Source organism: Stylophora pistillata, chromosome 5 (assembly GCF_964205215.1).
Source record: "Stylophora pistillata chromosome 5, jaStyPist1.2, whole genome shotgun sequence".
Taxonomy (NCBI): Eukaryota; Metazoa; Cnidaria; class Anthozoa; order Scleractinia; family Pocilloporidae; genus Stylophora; species Stylophora pistillata.
The window spans coordinates 29,182,468-29,204,967 of record NC_142523.1 but is presented as its reverse complement, the minus strand read 5'-3'; the positions used below and the strand labels follow the sequence as shown (position 1 = coordinate 29,204,967).

The following is a 22,500-nucleotide window of genomic DNA, read 5'->3' as shown; positions in this document are numbered from 1 at the left end:
CTGGTCACCTCTCATTTTATTGACCATAATAGAACTCGTTTCGCAAAATAGTAATTTTGACAGAATTACTATTTTGCGAAATGGCGTTTTTTTCACCTTTATGTAGCAAATGTGTCCTCTTTGCCCGAAACAAAATGAAAGACAAGTACTTGTTTTTGTTCTCGATTGCTCTTTATTGGCTCGGAGTTTACTGTTTATTGTTGTTATAATTCTGTTTTCTATACTATTTTGCGAAACGAAACGAAACGAAATTTTGCGAGATTGCCTTTTTTCGCCTTTATTTAGCAAATATGCCCTCTTCGTCCGAAACAAAATGTTTCCACTAATAAAATGATCAATATTTTTAAGAGCCTGGTCACCTCTGATCACCTTATAACGTATTTTCCTAGAAGTTTGACGAAACATCGAGCGTTAATTGAGTTCGGCTGGAATTGCCAGTCACGCATGTGGCTTGTTGGTCAGCTATAAAATCGAGTTGCGGCAGCCATAAATAGAATAGAACAAAATACAAGGAATACAGAGCAAAGTAGAAAACAGAATTATAACAACAATAAAGAGTAAACTCCGAGCCAATAAAGAGCAATCGAGAACAAAAACAAGTAGTTGTCTTTCATTTTGTTTCGGGCAAAGAGGACATATTTGCTAAGTAAAGGTGAAAAAAACGCCATTTCGCAAAATAGTAATTCTGTCAAGATTACTACTTTGCGAAACAAGTTTCTATTATGGTCAATAAATTGAGAGGTGACCAGGCTCTTAGAAAGATTGATCATTTTATTAGTGGACATATTTTGTTTCGGACGAAGAGGACATATTTGCTGAATAAAGGCAAAAAAACGCCATTTCGCAAAATAGTAATTCTGTCAAAATTACTACTTTGCGAAACGAGTTCTATTTTGGTCAATAAAATGAGAGGTGACCAGGCTCTTAGAAATATTGATCATTTATTAGTGGAAACATTTTGTTTCGGACGAGGAGGGCATATTTACAAAATAAAAGCGAAAAAAACGCCATTTCGCAAAATAGTAATTTTGTCAAAATTACTACTTTGCAAAACGAGTTCTGTTATGGTCAATAAAATTAGAGGTGACCAGGCTCTTAGAAACATTGATCATTTTATTGGTGGAAACATTTTGTTTCGGACGAAGAGGGCATATTTGCTGAATAAAGGTGAAAAAACACCATTTCGCAAAATAGTAATTCTGTCAAAATTACTACTTTGCGAAACGAGTTCTGTTATGGTCAATAAAATGAGAGGTGACCAGGCTCTTAGAAATATTGGTCATTTTATTAGTGGAAACATTTTGTTTCGGACGAGGAGGACATATTTGCAAAATAAAAGCGAAAAAACGCCATTTCGCAAAATAGTGATTCTGTCAAAGTTACTACTTTGCGAAACGAGTTCTGTTATGGTCAATAAAATGAGAGGTGACCAGGCTCTTAGAAATATTGATCATTTTATTAGTGGAAACATTTTGTTTCGGACGAAGAGGACATATTTGCTAAATAAAAGCGAAAAAACGCCATTTCGCAAAATAGTAATTCTTTCAAAATTACTACTTTGCGAAACGAGTTCTGTTATGGTCAATAAAATGAGAGGTGAACAGGCTCTTAGAGACATTGACCTTTTTATTGGTGGAAACATTTTGTTTCGGACGAGGAGGACATATTTGCTGAATAAAGGTGAAAAAACGCCATTTCGCAAAATAGTAATTCTGTCAAAATTACTACTTTGCGAAACGAATTCTACTATGGTCAATAAAATGAGAGGTGAGCAGGCTCTTAGAAATATTGATCATTTTATTAGTGAAAACATTTTGTTTCGGACGAGGAGGACATATTTGCTAAATAAAGGCGAAGGAACGCCATTTCGCAAAATTTCGTTTCGTTTCGTTTCGTTTCGCAAAATAGTACAATTTCGTTTCGTTTCGTTTCGTTTCGCAAAATAGTATAAGCCGTAACGGATAACTTACCTGATAGACAACCGCTTCCCGGGTAGCTAACCGCCTCCTGGTTAGCTCAATGGATAGACCTCTGGACTGTTGTGCCAGAGGTCGAGGGTTCGAGCGTGAAGAAATCGAGCCTACATTGAACTGAAAATAAACTCAACGGAAATAGCCTAGAAATATGAACACTCGTGAAACCGCATACAGACTCATTTAATTTGATTAAGTTAGTGATTATCTGATTTACCACACCGGATGTGGTTTTGTGATATAGGATATAGTGACACGTGACAGTTTTACAGACCAGAACCTTGACGGTAGGCGTGAATACGGACAGCATTTTATAGAGAAACAACAAATTCGAGATTTAGAGCCTTACGGAATAATGAGCCTTGTAACACACAGAAGGATTCAGCCAATAAAATTCTTTACAAGCCCCGGCCGGACCAACACTCAAGGTCTTCAAATAATTGAGAAGAATATGCTACCTTTCTCTAACATCAAGAAGTAGTTAGATATTCTAGTCTTCTTGAAAAGGGACGAATAAATGGAGGACCCGTCTTCCGCAGGAGCGGTAGGAGACGTTAATTTCCCAAACACGAGATTATTGTTTGATGGATGTCCTTCCCCGCGGTGGGATGGGTGGGTTGGGTTTAGGTGGATGAACCTAGTAGGGGACTACGTGTCCTATTGTTCTCCCCCCTGTACAATGTACAAATCTTTACAAACAGAAACAGACATGTAGTCCAGTTATTGTCCCCCTCTTCAGAAGGTGCTCAACGCCGCTGCTCGACTAATTTTTAGGATTCCCAAGTTTCACCACATCTCGTCCGCCTTATATAATCTTCACTGGCCACCTGTGGCTTATCGCGTCCATTTTAAGTTGTTACTTTTAATTTATAAAGCTTTAAATAACCAAGGCCCACTATACATAAAATAATATCTGCAGCCACACAATGTCAAGGGTCATCAGCTACGTTCCTGCGATCAGGGTCTCCTTATGGTCCCAAGAACTAACTTTAAGACCTTTGGTGATCGTGCCTTTGCCCGTTCTGGACCTTTTCTGTGGAACGAACTGCCGCTTGAAATTCGAAACAGTCCAAATGTAACGATTTTTAAGTCAAAGCTTAAGACACATCTATTCAAGCTGGCTTACAGTTTGTTTTGATATTTTGTCGTTTATCATTTTAATATTTGTAGTTAATATGTTGTAAAGCGCTTTAGAATATTTTATAATTTTAGCGCTCTAGAAATGTAAATTATTATTATTATTATTTACTGATTTCATTTTCGGAGACTAACTCAAAAGCTCAGTTTCAAAAATATTCGGTCAAAGGTCAAGACTTGTAACTGTAATGCGTGACGGCGTGACGCTTCTTAGAAAAGATCAAGGTTGCAACACGTAACTATGGAAAAACTGTGAAACGAAATTTTTGTAAATCACAAAATACTGCGACTAATTGTATGTATCGTTACTACAACATCTACCAAGCAGCTGTCAGATGAAGTAGGTAAAATCTAAGGAATTTTTATTTTGGTTGTGAAAGGGGGATGGCAGTAGGCTAGCTTGGCGATCTGACATTTTAGAGGCGAGTTCAATGACAAGAAACGCCTTTAAGAGGGTCTGGATGGGGTTAACTGACAACTGACAAATGGCCAAAATTTTCACTGACAACTGACAAATCGCTGAAAAACTAACTGACAACTGACATTTGTGAAGTGCTTTTACTGACAACTGACAAAAGCCCGGATCGCCGTAAATATCCTAAAAAATGGATGTAAATTAAGGACATTTAATCTCTTTTGTTCAATGAAAGTACATTTTCCATTACATATCAGTAGGAGTACTCCAGAGTGTCCTATTTCGTGAATAATTACCGCATGTGCCATCCACATCAAGGTCATGTGACACATATCAGTTATATGATCTTTGATACCCAATTCGATCGTCATCTTACGCGAAGGGCGTGAATACTGTTACTTTAAGAGCTGTTGTAAGCTTTTAACGAATTGAGTCGGAAACGGCATTTGAGCGTCACAGAAGCCGCATTCCTATCAAAGATGTTAAAACAGTATTGACGCTGAAAAAGCGCCTTCCTTCGTTCCTCGGTCTAAAGGAGTTGTCTGGTAAATATCACCTCGGAGAGTTTGATGTGAAAATTTATCACATGGCTCCAAAATCAGGCGTCAAGAGCGATAATTTTGCGTTAACTACGGACGAGCAATGGAATTTGGAGCTTCCGACCATGCTGGCTCGAAAGGAAGCGGATTAAACAGTATGTATTGGAGTGGTTTGGTATTTGGTGTCAGTGGTATAAATATATCAGTTCATAGCCTGCTGTTTATTGTAAAACGCCCATTAGATGCCGACTTATAAGCGCCGTCAATTTTCTCATTCTTGCATTCATGTAGATAATGTTTTATGTAGATTATAATGACATAACTAAAGTGATTGTGAAAAGTTAAATCTTATAGAGTCGCAGTGATACGACTGAATTGTCCTGTTTCATGTTTGTCTGCTGGGCATATTCTGGTTTCGTATGATTTTAGAGAGGTTCTTAGCCGGCTCGAATTACATTGTGCAACACTTCTTACACACCTTATGGCTTTAGGGTAAAAATCGCAGAGATATACCATTTTGTTCTTATCACCTCCTTGATATCTTAAGTGATGAATTCGGAAACTCGAATCTTGTCCAGGTTCGCCCTTCTTTAGAAAAGCCAACTTCAACCTGTGCTGCAAGTGAAAACATTCTGTTGTGTGCAGACGATGCCCAGAGAGAAATTATACAAGTGACATTACACTACAATGGAGTTGGCATTGCTCGTACCGGAGTCAGACTCGTGACCTACCCGACTGGCATTTTGAATATCATATCTACGGAAGTTCTCAAACAAAGAGCTTACTTTGCAGCAGTCGGTCTAGACGGTGGCCTTTACGTTTGCAACCTTTCAAGCTTTGAAGTTGACCAACTTCTAAAGAACAATTCTGAGTCTTATAGAGAAATCAAAAGACTTTGTGAATTTGAAGACGGACTAGCGTTCACTGACTCGGGGGATCGAAAGGTAAAGTTCTTCAGTCCTTCTGAGAAAAACGTTAAAACGTTGATGGGCTCTGGTCAGGAAGGAGCAAGTGAAGGAACGAATGAAACGTGTTCTTTTACGCAAGTTCATGGCATGTGTTCTATGGAGAGGACTTTATTCATATCGGATGTGGCTACAGGTTGCATTAGACTAGCGTCGGGACTCGGTGGTACTATGAAGTCTCTATGACAGTTTTGGTATCGGAGCTCAAGGCATAGAGAAAGCACAATTGTCTCTTCAAAATGCCGTAGACAAAGTATCACATGTAAATGACAACATTACAAAACCGTTTCTGAGGTGAAACAAGGGCACAGTATAAAGGAAACCACAGCAAACAACGGCCTCGAGGGAACCGTGTGTCTCATAAAACTCAAGTCTCACTTAAACTTCTCGAAGAAGATATTGGAATTGAGCACATTACTCACAACAGTTGTGGAGAATCTACTTGCAGTTTCACATTTTAAGCACGAGACCTTCACAGCACTACAGTGTTCCCAAGACTTTGGACTAATTACCAAGGAGTCATTGAAGAGAGTAACGAAATGGGGAGCAAAGTATTGTACTCATGAAAAATCCTACTATCCTGTCCCTCAGACCAGCACGGAGTTTGCAAATGTTAACTTTATGCGACCTCTACCTTCAGTAGAGATCGACCCCGAAATTGAAAATGCTATGAAAGAATTTGTGGAGAAGTATCGTCCCTTGAGGCAAAGGACAGTTCGGGAGGAAACTACCAAGGACAGGGCAGGGGCTTTACCCCCGGCAGTCTACACGAAGCAACAAGATTCCACCAAAGTGGACTTGTTGGCGGGACTAGGTAACGATTTTCACTCGGGAGATCAGTCGGTAAGGTTCAGTAGCGACAAAGGAACTGTTCATGCTACTTCAAAAGGATGGAAAGTGCCAGATATCACATTTGTTGACGACTGTATCGTTTAAGTGGCAGTTGCTGAGGTGCGAACACACGCAGACAAATATGACACGGACTCAGAAAATGACTTTTCTCACCAAGAGGATGAAGATATTACCCCAATTACGGTTTCTAGATCTGGGCGGCCAGTTCGCGCTTATTTTCGCCTGGATTTCTAAGGCACGCTTTCTCTAATAACCTAGTTGAAAAGTAGACAAAAGAACGTTCCTTCTGATCATTTCATAGAGCCAACCGAAATCGAAGCTTTGTAAAACAAAACAGAAATCAAATATATTGGGCTAGAAGACTTTTCACAAGTTTGTTTTCTTTCTGATGATCTTCTTTCCAACATTTTGACCCGTTAAGTGGTTGCAAAGGAATGTTGCGCACGAAGAAATAGAAGTTTGTGTTCAAAAGAGTTGTAACTGATGAAACAATGACTTAAAGTCATTTGAAAGATCTTATTTCATTCCAGAACTGAGAAAAAGCAGTTCTTATTGTATCAGTTTTCGACTAAATTTTCGAGTTTACGCTATGTGCTTTGCAGTCAAAATTATAGGGTCGGAAAGTAATAATTAACTTGCGAAGTTAATCATTAACAGTCATTTAACTGACAACTGACAAATGGCCGAAAATTTAACTGACAACTGACATTAATTTATCTAATACTGTCCGAGACCTGGCCGTCATGCTTGATTCTGTGATGAACCTACGCACGCATATAAATTCCATCTGTAAATCGTCGTCTCTAGCAATCAGAAATATTGGTCGCGTTCGTAAATACCTCTCGACGCAGCAAAATGAAAGATTGATACACGCCTTCATCTCATCTCATCGCGACTTGATTTCTGTAATAGCCTATTGTACGGTCTACCGATTTGTGACATCGAAAAATTCCAACGGATCCAAAACACAGCTGCCCGCTTGTTAGTCGGTGCTAAATCAAGAGACAGTATAACACCTATACTTATCAAAATTCATTGGCTCCCGGTCACAAAACGAATTCAATTCAAGATACTGTTGATAACATACAAAGCACTAAATGACATGGCTCCAACCTATCTTGTTGAACTTCTTAGTCGATATATTCCAGCACGAAACCTCCGTTCATCAAACATGAATCTACTTGAGGTCCCAAAAATTCGAACTAAAACGTATGGGCAAAGAGCATTCTCCTACGCTGCACCGTATTTGTGGAATCAACTACCTGAATGCATAAAAAACGCCGAATCTGTTGACTCCTTTAAACGCTTACTGAAAACTTATCTTTTCAAAAACTAAGCCACCAGATTTTTTGATATCGTACGTTGTCAAATATATGTATAACACGCAATAATTCATTAGTTTAGATAGTAGCGAAAATTGCATGTATCGGATTTTTATTGAAATTTTGTTAATTGTAATTGTAAAGCGCATAGAGTTCAATTTTAATGCGCTATATAAGAACTTATTATTAAATTAAATTCGTACCCCCCCCCCCCCGCCCCCCCATCCAGACCCTCCTTTAACACTCTAAATCCTAAAGAGCACGCGAGTTGCATTTAGCCAACATGGAAAACTGAACCGGAGAGCTCAAAAATGTTGACTGGAATATATTTTTCTTTAAATGACAGATACGTCTGTGGTGCGTTGAGGTTTATGACCACAGTTCATAAAAGCCGTATTCCCCAAGTGTTTCGTTCTGAACGCTGGGGTTAATGTCGCAGTCTCAGGGGATTGCTTACCGCTTTTTCGCAGTATCATCCATATACTATTAGCCTCCTAGAGACAGATTCAGCTGTGGCACTGTAATATGAACTCCACTGAAAAATGCTTTGTCCTACAAACCTATTCGTTAAAAATGTTTAGGATCAAATTGATTAGATTAAGTCAGCTGTTAGATGAAATACATCACTTCATTTTTACGAGGAATCGATCACGCACATGAAGAATGATGCCACGGAAATACATTTTTTTTATACGACTTTATTGGGAAATCAGATAAATATTTGAACAAGGCAAAAGTACAATAATACAATAACAAATAGAAAACAGAACAGAAACTGAGATAGAACTGCACCCAAAAGAGAAGGCGCGAACAGGACGTAAAGTCTCATGCGAGGCACCGCTCATTATGAATTAAAAAGCACTATAAAATAAGAAATTACAAAAATACCAAATAAATAAATAATTTCAACTTAGTGGCACGAGCACGAACTGGCTAGTGTCCACGTGCAGGGCCAATCAATGTCATATATAGTTTTTAGGCGGTCTAGCATTACATTGCGGACAGATTTCTGGTACGAACCTGGTTTGTCAAAGCTGGTGGATGGTAAGACGGAGCAAGTCACGTTCCAGAGTTTAACAATGCGATTAAAGTTTGAGGCCTGAAAAGTACTGGTTCTACAAATAGGTGATTTTAGGTTGAAAGAATTACAAAGTCTGGTACGGCCGTGCGAGATAAATTCAACAAAACAGTGTACGTTCACCGGCGTCAATATAGTTGTATAGACATTTGTAAAAAAAAAAATAACAAGTCTTTCAGTTCTCTATCAGAGGATAAAGGGAGTAGGTCAAGCTTGATTAATCTGTCCTTGTAAGAGACCTCTCTCACCCTAGTTTGTAAAATCTAGCGGGTGGCGCGGCGTTGTACTCGCTCGACTTGGGCCTTTAGGGTGACTTGAGCGGGCGACCAGACTTGCGTGGCGTAGCACAGCTGAGACTTGACCAACGACAGGTATAGCGTGTGCCGAACAGTCACGTCGGTTATTAGGGGGTATGTTCGCTTTAAAAGCCCAAGGAGCTTGTTGGCTTTCGCAGTACTAGCGTGGATGTGGGGTTTCCAAGAGAGCGAACTTGTGATGTGAACACCCAGATCTTTTTCGGTGGAGACTCGCTCAAGTTGAGCACTGTCCAGGGTGTACTCGTGAACCAGGAGGGGGGGGGGAATTTTTTACGGGTGACAGTAAGTGATTTACATTTAGAGGTGTTAAATTTAATGCGATTACGCTTTGACCAGTTGTTTAGGTTGCCTAGAGTAGTTTGCAGAGACTGCCAATCACACATAGTGGTGACGCTTTTGTACAGCTTGTTGTCGTCAGCGTACAACGCTGCCCTGACCCCGCCTATAACTTTATCCGGTAGATCATTAATAAAGATTGTGAAAAGTAGCGGCCCTAACACACTCCCTTGTGGGACGCCGGAAGTAACAGGTGCCCACTTTGATGCAGCACCTGCCACAAGCACCCTTTGGGCGCGACCAGTTAAGTAGTCCGTAAACCATGCAAAAAGTGGTCCTGAAACACCGTGCGCCTTCAACTTGGCCAGGAGGATTAAGTGATCTACGGAGTCGAACGCTTTGGCGAAATCCAGATAGATTAAGTCTAACTGAATGTTCTTGTCCAGAGCTTCGCCAATGGCATGCAACACCGACAGGAGCTGGATGACACACGAGCGGTTCTTCATAAACCCGTGTTGTAAATGGTTGATTAAGTGTTTCACATGATCATAAAAACGGGTGCCCACACAACGTTCCAAGACTTTGCTGGTAATAGCAAGGAGTGATATGGGCCGATAGTTTTCGGCGGGTTCTTTTGAGTCTTTCTTGCGAAGAGGTGTAATATCCGCAGTTTTCCACTCATAGTGTAGATTACCCCGACTCAAAGAGAAATTGAAAAGCCTGCAAAGACTGGAGCAATTTGTTCAGAGCATTCTTTCATTTTGGTGGCTTCACAGCGGCCAGTGGTCATGAACTTTAGGTTACCAAGTGCTTTGATGTGTTAGTCAAGTAAGTTTGATGAAATTATCGGTTTTTTGCTGGGTGTTATGTTGGAAAATATCCATGATACTTCTCATTTTCTTCCTAGATTTAATTCTTTCAATGGGTTTTAACATACCGTATTTACTCAAATAAGCGCCGCCCTCGATTAAGCGCCGCCCTCGAATAAGCGCCGCATCTGGGACAAAAAAGTTAATAAGCACCGCCCTCGAATAAGCGCCGCACCCCCGACGCAGGAGTTCGCTCTCACCGCTGATATTTTCGCTCTCGTTATCATGAAAGGCTCGGGGTTTATTCACCGCATGAAATTTTCTCGTAATTCTAGATTTACTATCAGTTTAGCATCAGTCCGTAGGAAAATTTACAGATGGAAAGTGTACCGTTTAATAAATATTTAGAAAAAGTAAATTTGTCTGGTACAATTTTTTAAATAAGCGCCGCCCTCGAATAAGCGCCGCACTTGTGGCGAGAAAAATTAAATAAGCGCCGTGGCGCTTATTCGAGTAAATACGGTATGCATATTGCTGAAACTAGCTGAGAATTGCTTAGTGACTGAAACTAGCCCGCATACAACTGCTCCCCTCCCTTGTAATATATTGAGAAAAGGACATCTGTGGGGTGCTGTTGTTGTTCATGTTTGTCACGGAATATCCATTCCCTGATTTTTATTTGACTGGATGGGCACAGTTACCTGTACACAGGCTAATTACAAGCGTTTGGTTACTCCCCATGACCTAGTGTTGACTGGGAATTGACAAACAGGTTTGTCTTGAAATACTTCTGATAATTTTCCCCTGGCATTTCTGAATTGGGAGATTAATCATCATAGTTACTGTGTTCTTTGCTATCACTATATTATCACCTCCACGGACACCCAGCAAGAGTTCAGCTTGTTCCATAACTCAGACAGTTTCTGGATGTAAGAAATCAAGTTTAGAAGACATTTGATTCATTCAAGGCTGTTGCAATACAATAAAAGACAGTACAATGTTTCATTCATTTAAATCAATTAATATCATAGGTGACAAATTACTCCTTCATTTTGGCGCGAAATTTCAGCATTAATTTGTAATTTCATATTTGAAATGACAAAATTGCCATGATAACATCTCTTGTATCTCGATCAGAGCCAAGATGGCGTGAAGATTTAAGACGGTGACTCTTGAAGAAGTTACGAAATTAAAAGAAGCGGCCGAAAATTATTAATAGGCACGAGGAATTCGAAAGTATTTTTTGTGAAGAAACTGAGAAAATTACGAACTTTAACAATAATACATATGTATATGAGCACGATCCTTCGCAGTAAAGCACTATTTGAGCAATAGTGAAAATCAGACCTGAAAAAAATTTCAGGCCTGTACGGGATTCGAACCACTGACCTCTGCGATACTAGTGCAGCGCTCTACCAATTGAGCTAACAAGCCAACTGGGAGCAGGCCATCAAATTAATTCGACATAAACCCGTAGATGATTTATTTATGTCGAATTAATTTGATGGCCTGCTCCCAGTTGGCTTGTTAGCTCAATTGGTAGAGCGCTGCACTAGTATCGCAGAGGTCAGTGGTTCGAATCCCGTACAGGGCTGAAATTTTTTTCAGGTCTGATTTTCACTATTGCTCAAATAGTGCTTTATTGCGAAGGATCGTGCTCATATACGTCTCATAACCACAGTTCACACATATGTTTCATATGTTTGTTGTTAATAATACATATGATGCACGATCCTCGCAATAGATAGCGGTATTTAAGCAATAGCGAAAATCAGGCCTGTACGGGATTCGGATCACTGACCTCTCGGCGATACTAGTGCAGCGCTCTTACCAATTGAGCTAACAAGCCAACTGGGAGCAGGCCGTTAAGTTGATTCGTAATAAACCCGTGAAAGTGATAAATGAGATGCAATGAAGTATATGAAGTTCATATATTTTGTACTGCGGTATTAGATACATATGGTTTATTACGGATCAACTTAACGGCTTACTCCCAGTTGGCTTGTTAGCTCAATTGGTAGAGCGCTGCACTAGTATCGCAGAGGTCAGTGGTTCGAATCCCGTACAAGCCTGATTTTTTTTTCTTTTTTTTTATCTGATTTTCGCTATTGCTTAAATAGCGCTATCTACTGCGAAGATTGTGCATCATATGTATCTAATACCGCAGTACAAAATATATGAACTCCATATATTTCATTGTATCTCATTTAACAATAATGTATGCTTTAAACGAAAACTATCTTCTTCATGCTCTCGGTTTTCGATAGAATAAACCAGTAAAAACAATTACGGTTGTGAACGTAATTTGTCACCCACGATATTAAAAGGTAATCAAATGGTTTTCTCGTGAAATTGGAAATAATTTCCCTTGCATTTTGTCAAAATTCTGATAATTTCCCTCGCCTAAAGGCTCGGGAAATTATCAGAATTTTGACAAGACGCAAGGGAAATTATTTCCTAATTTCACTCGTCGCCATTTGATTACACATACTAATTTACATGTAAAATTTGTTTTCTACTAGTACCAGAATGGCAATGTTATTTAGTGAATCAGGGAACAGAATAAACTAGGGGTATTCTGTTAGCTCAGTACATTTTATGTTGCAGGTGGCAGTAGGTTAGTAAAGAAAGAAAAGAAAAAATCAAAAAGAAAGAAATAAAATGAAATAAGTAGAGGGGGAAAAGTAGCATAAAAAGAAGACATGCTATAAGTTATCCATGATTGTGATGGGAAACAAATGCTAGTTGGGAAAGTAAAATCATTGCTGCTCAGAAAAACAATAACAAAGGTGGAAAGTGAAAACTTAATTTCTTGTCAGTTAAAATGGACATTTTGTACTTAAAACATACCTCGGTTTATTCTTACTCTTGTTGAGGCCAGTTTTTGTACTTTGGGGGGCTTCAATCCTACACGTTACAGCAGTGTGTCCCAGGTTTATACGTAGAACTGTTTTGGCCAGCTTGATACAAATTCAGTAATAACGATTGGGGATTAAGGATGGCTGTGCCACTTACACGAGTGCTCATGATTTGTCTTCTCGACGGTCTGACCGAAATGCCGTTGACATGCCGATTTATACGGTTCAAGCCACCACTTTAATTTGTAACCCTGATAATACATCGTCCTCGGATCACTGCTTCAGCTTTTCAAAACCGTCTCATTCTTAGCCTTAGCTCTTTTAAAAACAAAACTTACTTGCCACGGACTCACCACCCGCGAAAAACAAAAATTGGTTCTGTCCTGGTGTACCGGTTCACAAGGGAATTACCATTGTTCTTTCTTTGTTTAGGAGTTATCGGTTAGCTATTGTGTACTGTTTGGTCTTTTGTATTGGCTCTTGTGAACCGGTACACGAGGACAGAACCCATAAATTTCATATCGCGTGCAACTTCAGTTCGGCTTTGGCAAAATATATAATTGAGCATAAGAACTACCCAAAAGACAGAGCCACTTATTTCAAGGCTGTGCTCCAAGAAAAATTTGAGGGAGCCCAGTGCTCTGAAACTGTGAAATCCAGGGCGGCCAGAATATGCTTGTTATGAAAATCTAAGATGCCCGAGTCGCCCAAGAGCAAAAGTAAGGCGCCAAGGGCCAGCGGACGCTGCTTAGACTACAGCCCTGTATTTACATCCAATTGAATCACAATGCATCCTTTTGTTTTCTGCCTCGTTCTTCAAAGAATGCCGACAAGGTGGACATCAATGGCCCTGTATTCTGTAGTTGCTCCTCCCAAAGATTTGCAGAATTTCAAAGCTAAGTTTACGGTATTCTCTCTAAGCTTTACCTTTTTACGTTGTCGACCAGACTCACGGCGTAAACATTATAATTGTAAAAGCTATCAGCTTTTTAAGGTCACGTTAAGCTGTCCGCTGACCAGTAAAATACTGTATCGTGCCGATCATGACGCCGATCGTGCCTTAAAACACGTATTTCCGCTCAGGAGTCCCAAGCTCACGTCTCGAGGAAAAGCGATGGATTATTTCATGAAAGCGTCACGCGTTATGTGAAGCGGTGTTAAGTTATGTGAGTAACCGTTGATAATTTAAATGCGTCATAAGGAATAGTATGGGGAACAAAATATGGTCCATTTAATACACTAAATCTTCCGAAACATGAACATTTTACACGCTAGATTAATAAAACTATAAAACTTACCCATTCTTTGTGCGGATGTTGTTTTTTTTTTTCGGAGATTTCCGTCGTTTTGGGCTTGCTTTGCCATCACTGTTTTTCCTGTTTAATATCAAACGTCACACCGCATCACACAACGCATGACGCTTTCTTAAATAATCCTTCGCTTTTCCTCGAGACGTGGCCTTGGGATGACTGTGATTCGATTTCCGCGGATTTCCGCGGATTTCTGCGCTATCGATAAATTTAGGTTTGGCGAACACCATGGCCGTACTAGAAAAAATTATTCCTCTGATTCTCATCATTTTTGCAACAGTGAAGGCTCAAGGTAAGGGTGAATTTGTATTAAGAACCCTATAATGATGATATAGTGGTAGCTCCGAAGGAACTTCACTTGCCATGCGAGGGCTTCCGAAACAAATCTCATTCTTCCAATGAAACTTGAACGGAAAGCGGCGTAAACATGCTGGTTTACTGAGAATGTGTTCGTGAAGTTAAGTTAGTGCATACGGGGCTCATCCTCTATGTAAAAACCTGTAAAGCTCACGAGTGGCGTAAAACAAAGAGAACAAAACATTATAAAATAATAGCGTGCAGCAAAACAATACCTCATGAAACAAAGAAAACCTCGTCTGGTTTTTGCACCGAGGATCACCCGCATTCCCCAAACCGTCGGCTGAAACCTTTGAAGGGAACCGAAGCTTTCAAATAGATTATTTGCGATCTCATATTAACCATTGTTTTTTTAACTTTCTTTGAAGCTTTGTGAGCGTATAATTATCTGTCGGAATGAACGAATACATTTCGATCTCCCAATGCAAATTACGAGCTTTCTCCACAGGTAACCCATGCTCACTGTTTGTGTCACGTACACATGGTTAAATAAAGAGAACAATTATGGGGCGAAGTTTAGGTCTGAAAATTGGCTTGAAAATGGAAATAAAAATCAATGAAACTTACCATATGGCGATTTGTTTTCTAGACCTAAACTTCGCCCCGTATGTTCTCTCTAGTTAACCATGTGTACGTGATACAAACAGTGAGCCCGGGTTACCTGTGCTTTCTCTAACGAAAACCTCATACTCACGGGGTTATTTTTGTGGTTACAAATGAAAGGTATTGTCTTGAATCTTCGATGTTTTCTTTGAAGTTTGCAATCAGAACTTGTCAATAATTCTGGAATCATCTCAAATTTATAATGAACTGATCGAAAAATCTTTAAGTGTGACTGAGTGCTAACACCACTTATAGTTCACCACTAAATTTTCTCCGATTCTTATTGGTTTAAATTGATCACCTGATGCGATAGTGTTCTTCCGTAGAGAGACACTATCAGCCCTTATAGTTCACCACTAAATTTTCTCCAATTCTTATTGGTTTAAATTGATCACCTGATGCGATAGTGTTCATCTGTGGAGAGACACTGTCAGCCCATAGTGCTCATCCGCAGAAAATACCTGGATGGATAATGCCCATCCGTGGAAAATACCTGGATGGATAGTACTCATCCGTGAAAAATTTTGAATGGTTTGTCGGCCGCGAAGTTAGGCAGATCGGATAAACAGCAAGTTTCAATTCTGACAGGTATAATGTATTCCAATGTACTGTTGCGAATTATTGACATTTGTGACGGGCTGTATGCACAAATAGATATTTGATTGCCCTGCATTTAGTGGGTTTTGACTATTTTTCAACTGGCACGCGGAAGAAAATTTAGTGGTGCACAATAAAGACAATAGAGTGTTAATGTATCAGAACTATTGGTCTGATAGTAGCCCCATGGAAGTTTGATGTTCTTAAAACTAGCATATTTGCTATGAAAGCCTCACTTCTCGGGAAAATATTTGTTTTCAGAACATCAAATTTCCGCAGGGCAACTATCAGCCTATAGTTCCTCAACAGATTAACACTCTATTGAATAATTATGAAAATTGTGTGGTTTGTTCTACAAAATTTAGCTCATTGGCCATTTAGAATTGTATACATGAATTTGGAAATGATATTTGAAGTCAAATTTGTGAAATTAGACAGTGTTTTCATGCACTAAATTTTTTTTTACCGCATTACATAGGCTTTTAAAATATACTAATTTGAAAATCATATGTTTTTCCTGATCGAGCTGCAATTCTGAGATTGCGAATTTTAGGTATAGTTACAATGTACCTATATAATAGCTTCGTAGTGGTAAGGTACAGTATGGGCAAAAATCCATTACAGCTTTAAATTAATTTGTACCCACCATGCAGAAAAGCACACCGGTTTCTTATTTCTAGCCTTTTTTTCCCTGCCCTTCAGCTTTTTGAGTAATCCCAGTCTGGATCTCCCTAATTTTCCTGCAGTCTATGGCATTTTATGTAGGAGGTGCTTAGGATATTAGAAACAAATATACTGTACATTTATGTGTAGTTCCTGCAGTTTAATAAATGGATGTGTACAATTTTTTTTTCTTTTCTTTTTTTTTTTTTTTTTTTCAGGGGAACAACCATTTGGAGTCATACAACCTTTCCCAGAGAACATCTACCCTCTAGAGTACACTTCAGCATATGTTACTTGTATTACATTTGATGCATCTGGTAAACTTCAACCAGATAGAATAGAGTTTTATAGGAGAGATGACCTTAACCGATACAGAAAGTTAGGGGGGGATAGATTTGTGTTTAATCAAAGAACAGAGAATATAAGTGAGTATATCTTTGTATTACAGATAATGTATTTGGCTCCAGAAAAAAATAAAAACAAAACATCTTCTGGACCTCAAACTTTACTCCCAAAGCAGGATTCTTAAAATCGTCATAAATAGTGTGAACGAGGCTGAGTCATGATTTCCCTCCTGAATTATATGTGACCCATGAATTTTATTTCCTTACGTTTTTCAGAACATCAAGATTTCCCTGAAACCTCGCACATATAACAAGAGAGATTTGAACTTTTCCTTTTTTGGATACTTGATGCCATGATAATTTTTTATCAATTTGTGCCTGGAATGGGATCAGGACCCCCTCCCCCTCCCCTCCCCCTCCCCTCCCCCTCCCCTCCCCTCCCCTCCCTCTCCCCTCCCTTTCCCCTTCCCCTCCCCTCCCCCTCTATAATCTGTACAGTACAAAGCCATATTCTTCTCCTGCAAACGAGTTAATTGCTTTCGTTGTAGGAGGAAACATTAAATTGTACACTACCATGACTTTGAAGAATGTAACAATTCAGGATGACAGTCAGTACGGTGAACTTGGAAGCTATGAATGTCATGCTTTTGCGAAAAATGTAAGCGTACCAAAGAGGCATGGCTTTAGTGTTAGCGTTATTACAAGTAAGTCTATGCATTTCAGATGAAATTTCACTACTTTGTACTCTCACATCATAAATAAGTCTATTATGTATGTCGTGTCTATCCACATAGTATAGAATTGAGTAAAAATAAACTGTCAGAAAACAGGAGGAAATGCCAAGGTAACTTTTCTGAAGACTGGCATCTTATTGAGGGGAAAAACACTACTGCTATCTCCTTTAAACCACTGAGAATAGGATGAGCTGTTAAGTTGTAGTGTGGTTACTTGCCATTGTTCAGAGTCAAAGTTCCTGTTATTTTTCACTTTGAATGTGCAATTTACATATTGGGTGAGTGATCATCAAAAAGTTATGCCCTCATCTTAAATGGTAAAGTACCTTTTTATAAAAATCCTTTTGCAACAAAATATTTCTATAAACCATCTCCATTCCAACTAGGAAACAAATTGTATTTGTTAACAGAAAAATCTATCCACCTGATGCTTGAGCTTTTGGCCAATAATCTTCATCTTTGTAACGGCTGCCACGCCTTTTGCCTACTGTTAAGAAGACGTTAACAAACTTGTGCGCATGCCACTCACGTGCGCGTGCTTTGAGATAATACGAAGTAATATCGTGAGCAAATCACATGGACCCATTTTTTAGCGTTGATGTCTGTGATTTTTAGAGGAGAGTAGTTGAAGTTTTTAGTTTATCGTTTGGCAGTTTGTTTAATGGTTGTTGTCATATTTACCGTAAGACTACAGTTCTCTGTGTTAGAGTAAAAGTGTCTGTTTGGATTTCCCATTTCTCTTCCGAATACCTACCTTATATTGAAGTTTGTTTTGGTTCAATTCTTACAAGTGGGACTGTTATGTAAGTGCTAATGTTCCTTTCCTTGAGCTTATATATAGTTCGTTTGTGAGTTTGTTTGAGGTTTTAGCTAGCTTTGCATCTTGCCTCTATATTGGAATCTTTGGAATGTTGGTTTTTCTATTCGCATTTAGCTGAGCTTCTTCCTTATAAATTCATATTTCAGTTTATGATAAGTACTTGGATACCACGACTACGTTAAATAAAACGATTCAAGGCTTGTCCGTAAAATATACCCCCGCTTCATAGTGTGTCTTCATTTGCGAAACTCATAGTTGTCGAAATTTTGCTTCGCTTGTGTCGGCCACTACAATCTTCATGTAATGGTTTACACATTCTTGCATTTCAGGAAATGAAATTCCAACAGTGAAAGTCTCAGTTTCCAGTGTTCTTAATCCAGATGATGGCATTATAATATTCTGCAACCTAACTAGAAGAGGAAATGAAAACAGCACCCCACTGAAGAGGATTTCCTGGTTTAAAGATGGGAAGTTGTTGGAGAGTGTGCGGAATCCAGATCCAGATGTGCAACAGGGCTTTTTAGCCCCACTAAAGCTTACAAAGGTTGATGTCCAACAAGGGAGAAAGTACACCTGCCTTTTGGAAGTAAAGCTGAGGCATATTAAGGAGTACAACGTTACAGATTACACAGTTATTAAGAGTAAGTACAATGAACTATTGCAGCAAGACCTCATAAGTAATTCTTGTTACTGTCTGCCATTCAATTCTTCTGCTAGCTGTTACTTCGGTGAATTTAGTATTGGATCAACTAATAATCCCCTTATTGATATTATTTTTTCTTTCTTCTCATGACTTGTCAGTGTGATTTTGTATTCATTTGATACTGTGAAGAGAAAGTTCTGTCTTAATCACTCACGGGAGTTTAAAGGGGTAAAAGAGCTGCATTGTACATTTTGTATGGCCACTAAGAATCTGCTTGGGCTAATAAGCATTCAATCAATTCTGTAATACCCTGCTTGTTAAAAGCCATACCATTATTAAACAAAAATTAAAGTACCCTGACTGCCAACAGCCATACCATTATTAAATAGAAAGTAAAGTACCCATGATGAAAACACAGTTTTATAATTTAATTTATTTCTAGAAATACCTATATCAGCATCTGATTCTCTGATTAGAAATGTAAATCTCTCATCATAGCTAGTTTAGAAAATTTGAACAATCATAATTACATCATAGCTAACACCTTTAAACTGATAAATTGCTTTGTATGAACCTAGTGATCCCAGAATATTTGTTGTTTAACTCTTGTCATGAGAAGGAAAAAACATCTTGCTTCAGTTGTTGGCTGAATAGACTGAGTTTTAAATTTGTATGGAGATCGAGGTTACATTGCAGTCACTTCTGGGAGTTCAAGGGAAAGTATTTGGTCGAGTGAGACATTTTCCTTGGTACAGCATACCTGGGAAGGTTCATTCAGCTTTAGAGATCACAAAATTTTAAGGCTACCCAGCACAGTGTCCTGGTGAAATTTCAATGGCCCAATTTTTACATTACATGTACTGTACATAGACGGCATGTCGATCTGTATTTACCATTTTTTCCTTGTAAACCAGGGTAAATGCCTAACCGCCTCCCGGTTAGCTCAATTGGTTAGAGCGCTGGACTGTTGTGCGGGAGGTCAAGGTCGATGGTTCGAGCCCCGGCCGGACCAACACTCAAGGTCTTAAAAAAAACTGAGGAGAATGTGCTACCTTTCTATAATATCAAGAAATGGATAGACATTCTAGTCTTCTCGGATAAGGACGAATAAACCGTAGGTCCCGTCTCCTGCATCTATTAGTTAGTTAGTTTGGTTAAGCAAGGGGCATTAAAGAAAGCACTCACGAGATTACTGTGACGTACTTTGTACCCCAACACCGACAACATCTAGATTGTTCATTCTCTTCTGTTTTTTCTATTTTTTCTTTTACTGAGGAGGAGAATTTGTCGAAAAATCAAGAAACTCTTTAGTTGTTGATCATTTCCTTAATTCTCGTCACCTTGATGTTTGATTCAAGGTGGTCTTGTAAGCTTGGAGAAATTACATTCTATGTGTAGATGCTTAAGTCACCGTTAGGGATGAAAGGATTATGTCATGGTAGTAGGTACAGGTAACTTTATTTCAACTCGGGTTGTTGAGGCTGATTACCCCCCCTAGAAATACATGCCACCCATCCCATCCCATCCCATGGGAGAACATCCACCACACAGTTATCTTGTGTGTGGTAAATTAACGTCTCCTACCTCTAACCCTTCAGGAGACAGGGCCTACGGTTTATTCGTCCTTATCCGAGAAGACTAGAATATCTATTCATTTCTTGATATTATAGAAAGGTAGCAAATGGTTTACGTGTACATTTATGTTTAATTTTCCTCAGATTTATCACTGTCAGCTGCATTTACATGTAGTAGCACACAGGTAATGTTGTTATTATTATCATTATTATTAGTGTGATCATAGTCATTGCAATTTCCTTAAATGGGATCAGTGCATTTGTTGCTTTATTTTTCACTTATTATTCCTTTGCAGTGAAATCAGACAGTTGGCTGTAATCAGACAACTAAAGCAGCCAATCATTCTACGTCCACTCAGCTTATATATCCACCAATCACAGAATTTATCACGATAGCCATAGCAACAGCCATGCTTGTACTTACAGCTTTACTTTTCAGCTGTGACTGACAAATCAGACTCCTTCTCCATGTTTGTCTGATTTCGTTAATCACGGGTACGATTAGTCAGACCCAATTGGAATCTACTTGGTCATGTTACCATTATTTATTATTATAACAATTATCATTGTCATCATTTTGAGCATTATCCATAACACTACAATTATCAGTGTCTATATTAATACTACTTTGGTTATTTTGATTATTATCAGCATTATGATTCTTAAAATGCCAGTTGCTTTTATTTGATTCAAAATAAATTATAATAATTGAATGATGGCATTTCTTAGCACAACATATCATGTGATTGCAAGTTATACTACAGTATCAGTCCTAAAGAATCACTCAGCCTCTCGTAGGTTTTGTTCAACATGTGGTTTGACCTGTCAATGTTATCATGTCGTTTTATTGTTTGCTTTTTTGTTTTGTTTTAACAGATCCATTGGGCTCTTTGTGGCCTTTTATTGGTATCGTTGTTGAAGCCCTTGTTCTTTTCTTAATCATCCTCATTGCTGAAAAGAGAAAGAAAGACAAAGAAAAAGGTTTGAAACAGTAAAGAACATGTTTGATTCAATAGGTCCTCTTTACACATTTCATTTCCATTTTTTATACAGAATATACAAGTCATGTAGTAGTTGTATTAGAAAATGTAGTTAGTTTCTGTTTAATCTAATTGACCAGTTCACGAGCAAGCGATAAACTACGTGTAAAAGAAGAAAGTAAAATATCAACTAGTACATGTACACTGTAGGTATCAATTGATGAAACACCAATTGTAAGTGGGGAGAATTGAGTTTAGATGTTCAAAATGAAAAAAGACCTATAGTGGGTTTTAAATTCTTGAAATGTATATTTGATATTAAATATGGGCAACAATTCTGAAGAAAAATCATAAATAAAAAATATCTTTCGTGGGCATATGACCCACATGCAGTACTATAAATTCTCTCTATGTAGCTTCTTTATAAATAAGTTCTATATTGTAAATAAAGTTTACTCAGTACCCATAGAAGAGACTATTGTACCATTAAGTTGTCTGTACATCTCATCTCTATCAGTGTAGGCAGTCCATTAATTTATATTCTATTTTTTCACCTCTTTCCTATTTGGTCACTGCTGTTGTGTATAAACAGCTGAAAAGTACAATTACCATGATTTTTGTATGTACAGTTAAATTCTCTCAATACATTAAGCTACATAAAGCTTAAATTCTGTGCTACATATTGTTTTGATAGACTCATGTACAGAGGGCTTTTGACATAAGATGGCTCATGTTTTTGAAAAAGACTTGTAAATTTTAAGTAAATGACATAATTGCATTTATTGCCTTCTAAGCTGCTCACCCCATTGTGTGTATCGTACACTATGATGATACAAGTATTAATTTCTCAGTCTTACATACAAACGTTTTGTGTTTCCTAGGGTTGACGGTCGAATGGATTTTAGTTATAGTTCCACAGACTACGGAATTGGCACAAGAGGGCAAGTGCGCTCGCGTTAAGTGGGAGAGCCCCTGTTGCTTAGAATGGTTACTCGCACTGTACGTGTGCAAATCCCAGTCATTTTTGTTGCTTTTGTTCATAATAGGGCTTAAAGATAGCATAGAAACTGCAATTTTATTTGAAAATACTGTTTTTGTGAAAGCTGTTATGTTAGTGCTGTCGAAAGTTTATTCTTTTTCATCACTGGTATCGGAACAAGTCGTAAGAGACATATTTAGAAGTTTCGTCGATTGATCTTTCCATTTTCATTTATAACATAACTAAAGCAAAGCGCGCGCTCTGATTGGTTAATTCATCATCTACTATTTGCCCGTGGGTGTATGCTGCTGACGTGAGCAAATGCTAAGACTATTTTTCCGCGCGCGCTTGTTTT

At 38.6% G+C, this 22,500-nt stretch overlaps 1 protein-coding gene across 1 annotated transcript in view; it reads left to right on the top strand.

Moving 5' to 3' along the window:
• Positions 1 to 22,500, top strand: part of LOC148731310 (hemicentin-1-like) — a 311,654-nt gene that overhangs the window by 288,829 nt on the left and 325 nt on the right. The window contains exons 3-8 of the mRNA XM_088760364.1: positions 16,290 to 16,496; positions 16,964 to 17,119; positions 18,299 to 18,610; positions 20,331 to 20,371; positions 21,063 to 21,167; positions 22,048 to 22,500. The exon at positions 22,048 to 22,500 is cut by the window's right edge and continues 325 nt beyond it. Of these exons, the coding sequence (XP_088616490.1) occupies positions 16,290 to 16,496; positions 16,964 to 17,119; positions 18,299 to 18,610; positions 20,331 to 20,371; positions 21,063 to 21,125 (779 nt within the window). The 3' untranslated portion in view covers positions 21,126 to 21,167; positions 22,048 to 22,500. The remainder of the gene's footprint in view (positions 1 to 16,289; positions 16,497 to 16,963; positions 17,120 to 18,298; positions 18,611 to 20,330; positions 20,372 to 21,062; positions 21,168 to 22,047) is intronic.